At 42.9% G+C, this 6,417-nt stretch overlaps 1 protein-coding gene and 1 pseudogene across 1 annotated transcript; one reads left to right on the top strand and one right to left on the bottom strand.

The window, feature by feature from the left end:
- The first annotated feature begins 248 nt into the window (after positions 1–248).
- Positions 249–1,199, top strand: LOC147964183 (protein FAR1-RELATED SEQUENCE 5-like; annotated as a pseudogene).
- Positions 1,200–3,703: 2,504 nt separating this feature from the next.
- On the bottom strand, positions 3,704–4,805 carry LOC147964182 (uncharacterized). Its single transcript, XM_087526935.1, has 5 exons — positions 4,641–4,805; positions 4,366–4,563; positions 4,152–4,289; positions 3,958–4,073; positions 3,704–3,890 (listed from the first exon to the last, which is right to left on the bottom strand). The coding sequence occupies exons 1-5, from the start codon at positions 4,803–4,805 to the stop codon at positions 3,704–3,706; spliced, it is 804 nt and encodes a 267-aa protein (XP_087383061.1).
- Positions 4,806–6,417: the final 1,612 nt, after the last annotated feature.

The following is a 6,417-nucleotide window of genomic DNA, read 5'->3' as shown; positions in this document are numbered from 1 at the left end:
ACCATATGGTACTTACACGTGCATATGATTTTTTTATGTGCAGGAGGATATTGACGTTCAGAACGAGGAAAATCATGGTGTTGAATCTTTCGGGGATAACATAAGCCAGGTTCGCTCCAAAATTTAAGATGTCATTGAATAATAAAAAATTAGTTATGACAACTTACACTTGCTTATGTGGAATATTGTAGGCTAACTTTGATGATTGGAGTGGTGAAGATGGATATGAGCATGAGGATGGAGCTAATATGGACATTGAGGAAGCTGAAATCCAGCAACGTGCGCTGGAGACACAGTTGAAGGTTATGGGTATGACATTTGCATCACAATGGGAGGCTCACATGTTCTATGATAACTACGCCAAAGACCGTGGATTCAGTATCAGAAAAGATAAGGTGAAACGAGGAAAAGGACTTTCAACCACTGTTCGGCATAGGAGATACGTTTGCTCGAGGGCAGGAAAACGTCTCAGTAAATTTTTAAACCCGAAGGGCCGTACACGCAGGCTAAGACCAGAGACTCGTTGCGAGTGTGGCGCACATTTAGTCGTGAAGTTGGAAAAAGGACGTGGAGTTTGGTTCGTGGCAGCTTTTATGGATGATCACAACCATTTGTTGGCTAGACCAGATGAGGTGGTATTTTTGCGGTCACATCGAGTGATGGGAGATCACCAAATAGCTGAGATCTTGGTGATGGAAGGAGCTGGGATCAGAAAGCATATCATCGTTGACAACTTCATTAGCAGGTATGGCTCGTATGATAAGTGTGGGTTTCTGAGACGAGACGTGTACAATCTATGTTGCCGAGAAAAAATGAAGCTGATTGCGAAGGGTGATGCTAGCACGGCAATCGGGATTATGAGGAGCAGAAATGAGAAGGATCCAGAGTTTTTCTTTGAGTACGTGCTCGATAAGGAGGGCCGTTTGAAGAGCATGTTCTGGTGCGATGCACAGTCGCGGCGGGACTATCAATTGTATGGAGATGTGACGGTGTTCGACAGCACGTATAAGATGAACAGATATGGTATGCCGTTCATCCCCTTTGTTGGTGTAAACAATCACCGTTGCACCATAGTTTTTGGTTGTGCCATTGTGTCCGACGAGACCGAAGCGACGTACGTGTGACTGCTTCAGACATTCCTGAAGGCCAATTGTCAGAAAAGCCAAGGTCAATCATCACAGATGGAGACGCTGCAATGATACGAGCTATTCGGTTGGTTTTGGCTGATGTGTTGCACCGTCTCTGCTCATGGCACGTGGAAAAAAACATGCAGAAGCACCTTAATTACAAATCGCTAAGTGAGTTCAGGGCACTCTTGTACTACTCCACCTCTCCAGCCAACTTTGAGGCGAGATGGCACGCTTTCGTCCGTAAATGGAAGACTGATAAAACAGAAGAGTGGCTGAGTAGGATGTACAGGAAGAGGAGTCTGTGGGCAGCATCATATCTGTCAGATGGTTTTTTTTTCTGGGTATGCGCAGTAATCAAAGGAGTGAAAGTCTTAACTCTTGTCTTCACCTGCACTTGGACGGCGGTATGACTATTGTTGACCTAGTTGTGCATTATGAGAATTGCATAGTCCGACTACATGAGAATGAGGCGCATGATGACTGTGTTTCAAATCAGTCATTGCCACCATCAGTCACAGAATATAAGGATATTGAGAAGCATGCCGCCGAAGTATTCACTCATTCCAATTTTTATATTCTTCAACAAGATCTGAAGAAGATGGGAGAACTTGAGATTTTTGAGACGCTAGTGGGAGTTGACTGCCACACCTTCATCGTGACATGGAGAAATAATCGGAAATTTCAGTTCAGCGTGAATTATCGAGCTGAAAACTCTGAGAATACGATAGACTGCAGTTGTGGACGAATGCTTCGGAAAGGATTGCCTTGCAAACACATTCTGTATGTGTTGGTTCATCTTAAAAAATCTAAAATACCTAAGTGTTGCATCCTTAAGAGGATGTCGAAAGTTGCGAGAGGTGGGCTGCCTGCACAGCGAAAGAGTGACTTGTTTGGCTGGGGTTGGACAGGGGCAGAGCAGCGTGCTCGCTATAGTCAACTTAGTATAACAGGAGCTGAAGCTTTTCATGTTGCTTCAAATGATCCATTCGTCTATGATGAGTTGATGCAGTGTCTGCAGAATATAATAGCGAAGAAAAAGGTCCCTGATGATGATGCTGTTGGTAGTACAAGAAATGTGCATGAGGATCCACGTCAGCCGGAACAACATGTTGATGTCATAGGTGATCCCGTGAAAGTTTCCACGAAGGGCGCCCCTAAACAGAGCAGGACAGGGCGGGCAAAGAAAGATCCAAATGTTACAAAGAATGGAAGACCAAAGTCATTTTCTGAGAAAAAACCCGGTCCTCTTTGTGGCATTTGTAAGAAAGAGGGCCATAGACGGCAAACGTGCCCTCAGAATGAAAAGTAAGTTTTTCATTTTTTCAACTATTTTTTGGTTTTGTCTTCACAATTGTCTGATGAGTTGTTTACAATTTGTTATGTAGGAACCGGGCATAAAGATGAAGTACTCATAATTAGTTGAAGGCACTGGCAATTTCAATTTATTTGTTTAAGAGTAAGAGGCATGGCACTTTGAGTTTATTCTTTAAACCACCTTGTTTGATGAAAGTCATTAGCACTTTCAGTTTATCTGTTTAAGAATAATAGACATGGCACTTTGAATTAATGTTTATGCCACCTTGTTCAATGTTATGAGACATGCGATTTATATTATTATGTGTGAAACCTATTATATTTGTATGAATGTGTTACTGCTGTAATGACATAGTAAACTTATGAAGATCTTTAAAATGTAATGTATGTGACAATTGTTTTGTAAAAAAAGCCCCAGCCGTGGCTGGGCGCGCGCGCGGACGGTAAACTACTACACCTTCTGGCGAGGCCTTTCGGCCGCCAAGCGGGGAGGCCACGGCGCACAGCAGGGCATCATGTTCTGTAGCGAGCTTGTGAGAAGGCGAAGACGCGGGTATGTAAACCGGTCGGCGCGTCTTTCCGCGGGTTAGGTGGGACTAAACCTACTCGGCACAAAGCGCCAGCGTCCGTATCCGCACACGAAGAGGATCGGCCCACGCGCCTGACGCGCGTCGTTTATGGGCCGACAGATCGCCATATTCCTCCTCAGGATCGTTGCATGTGTGCCGCTGGCTGGGGCGGGACGAGACGTGTGCCACCCGGCGCGCGGCTGGTCGGTCGGCCGGCTGCTGGGCCAGCAGACCCGCCCCGTGGCGCAGGACGAATGGCGCCAGCCCGTACTACCTGCACTGCGCGGGCCCGCCACTGGCTCGGCTGTCGGCCACCGCACGGGCTGGAATATTCGTCGGACCGATCGCCGCCGCTGCCACCAGAATCGACGTGAGAAATTGTACAGCTTTTATCCACATCGCACCAACTCAGGACGGCGGGCATATTTTTTAATAAAAAATGACCGCCGCGAGTAGGAACAACAACAACAGTACATGTAATATCGCAGAGACAAACTGATACATTTTAGGACAGAAAAAATATTACTTGCCTACACGCATTTAAATTTTTAGTGTCTCACGAAAGCAATAAATAAAACGTGAAAAATTGTCGAAAACTATCCCAGTGCCATGTCGCATTACAATCGATCACAGTATCCAACAACGGTAGGGAAACCTTCTACTGGACTAAAACCCTACCAATGCTAATACCTACTCCTTCTCCATGATTTTAACAATTTTCATCTTCACTTTCTCTAATCTGTTGACCTCAGAAAAAATGATTTCCGCGACAATACGCGGCCTTGACTCATTAATCTCTTGCTGGTCAAATTCATGTGTCCAGCGATCTCCGTCCCAGTATTTTATGCACCACATCACAAAAAGTCCACAAGACACTCTGCAATAAACATGTGTGTGATCAGCTTAGGATATAGCATGCACTTTCTTGTATTCATTTAACTTACCCATCATGTTGTCTCGGCATTTTATACTCATTAATTGGCCACAGTGAGACATCTGGAAATTTTTTTGATTCAAGAGTAGAGTTGGCCTCCATAATATCTTTAGAGATTTCAGCTCTCTGAAACAAATTAACAAACCAGAATTTAATGTATGACTCAATAATGTTCTGAATGGGAGTGTGACAATTATAGCGTACCAGGGTGGCAATCATATTGCGAATTCTTTTGCTTATTGCGCCTTTAGAATTTGAGTCAAGAACTTGAAACTCCTCCTTGACGGTGTGCATCACTATGGTTATCCAATGATTATCATTAACGTGCATAGGAAAATACGCCTATATAGTAAGCAAATGATGTTAGTGCAATTAAATAATAATGACTAACAAAAACAAATAAATATGAAAGGAATACCTTGTCCCGTTTGAAATACTCATCCATTACTCTTGCAAGGACTTTTGCTTTCTTTGTAACATGTTCAGAATCCAAATCATTAATTGACTTGGTCTTTCCCCTAGCCCTACCCAACATAAATTTGGGGAACCACGTTGTTGATATGAAACGATCAGAGAAATCACGGGGTTGTAAGTGTTTACAATATGCATTGATTATCTGCATACATAAACAAAAAATGAGGTCAACTTGTGAAGTATAAATGAGAGTTTTGTTAAAACCAAACTCATACTTACAGCGCCATTCAACCATTTAAAAGTCAGGACATCGTGAAGCATAGCTGGCGTGCATATGTCCCCATCTGGTGGCGGCATATCGACCACGGTTCGGTGTGCATGCTTCTTTGTCGATGCGAGAGTCTCAACAAAAACTCTGGATGCCTCTATGTGATCCGGAGTCATATTAAGGGAACTTGCCAGAATTGAATGTGGTGACGATGCAAACAGATCTAAAACAATGCAGCTACATTCGTTAAAAATAATAAAAAAATTTACATAACGCGTGAACGAATTATAAAGTAGTACTTGACTTACTTTTTTTAACACGTTTGTTCTGGGTAATGAGAAGGTCGTACGGGGATAGACAATATTTCGACGGATTTCGTTTGCGTTTACCTTCATTGTCCTCGCTGCCTTCACCATTACCTATGTTGCTCTTTGCCGGGAAACTCTCAGACATGTCTTCAGACTTTGTTGGTGACAAACCACCCATAGACTCACCAGAAATATCAGCATTCTGCGGGGTTCGGGACATAGACGAAAAGTATTTTGTACGTACAATTGATGACGAACATGGAGACTTTCCATTATCCTCTATAATGAAAGGATCAGTAGCGTCACCTTTACCCGGTGTCGTCGCCGGAGCACCCGTGTCATCAACGGGCACGTAGGAATCATTGAAACCCGTGAAAGATGTTACTAGCTCCACGCCGGTAGGTGAATCAATATCTGGCCAATATTTTGATGACTTGTACTTGCCATTCTCCATCCCAACTTCTTCACCTACATTATCAAATTCGTCATTGGTGTCCCTCTTATTGGGTTTGTACAGCACACCTTCTGTGTTCAACTTTTCCATTACCATATACAAACACAAATGAAACACGATAAGTACTTGAACAACTAAAACATGTTTAATATAAATTTTATATTACCTGTGCACATCTTTCGGGTATATTGAGAACCTCCTTGTGAAGCAGCTTTATGTATGCCATCACACGGTCCATACTGTTAGTCGTGTTCGATGAAACCCCTGACGTGCTTGGCTTTCTACTCCTGCCAGCACCTTTTCGTTTAGGTTTCTTCGTTTCTTCATCTGGGACAGTCCCTTCACGTGCTATCTTAGCACGTCTGTACTCTTCGCTAACGCAGTTTTCAAGCTGTACAACAACAAAAAAATAACAACTATAGTTAATTACTATGTGCAACCAATAAGGACTATACTCATTGACTTACATTGCCGGTGCCACGCCCGTGCATGTTGTCATAGTCGTCTCTCTTTTTCCCTTCCGTTTCTGGCCAGTTAACCATTAGTGGGTATTCACGAGACAAAGGATCAAATGTATCCACACCAATTGGCTCAATTTTTTCCCAGTATATATACTGCATGATAGTAAACATAACTAGTTAGACACATATATCACATAAAATTATATATACATACAACTATTATGAAATGACTTGTACCTGAAGAAGAGCCAAGTTCCCGATAGGCCACTTGAATTTTTCAAGATCTTCGACCGATTTTTTAATAGCATCCATGCACACCTCCAACGTGAAATTGTTCCAATTGTATGACTTGATAGCGTTCACGTCCTCCACCATTTTGTAATAACGATAAGGAACAAACTTGGTGGATTGTGGTGCTAAGACTGTACCCATAAGAACCAGTACGACCCTTCTCACAAAATCATCATCATATGACTGAGTATCAACAATATTTTTTATCAACTCATCGATGAGGATTAGGCCTGTTCTTTTGTCTAGAAACCGATTCGGAACAATTTTTTTGGCA

Source organism: Triticum urartu, chromosome 6A, assembly GCF_056163025.1.
Source record: "Triticum urartu cultivar PI428250 chromosome 6A, HENAU_Tu73, whole genome shotgun sequence".
NCBI classification, from domain to species: domain Eukaryota; kingdom Viridiplantae; phylum Streptophyta; class Magnoliopsida; order Poales; family Poaceae; genus Triticum; species Triticum urartu.
The sequence above is the reverse complement of the archived record's forward strand: the minus strand, read 5'-3'. Positions and strand labels throughout refer to the sequence as shown.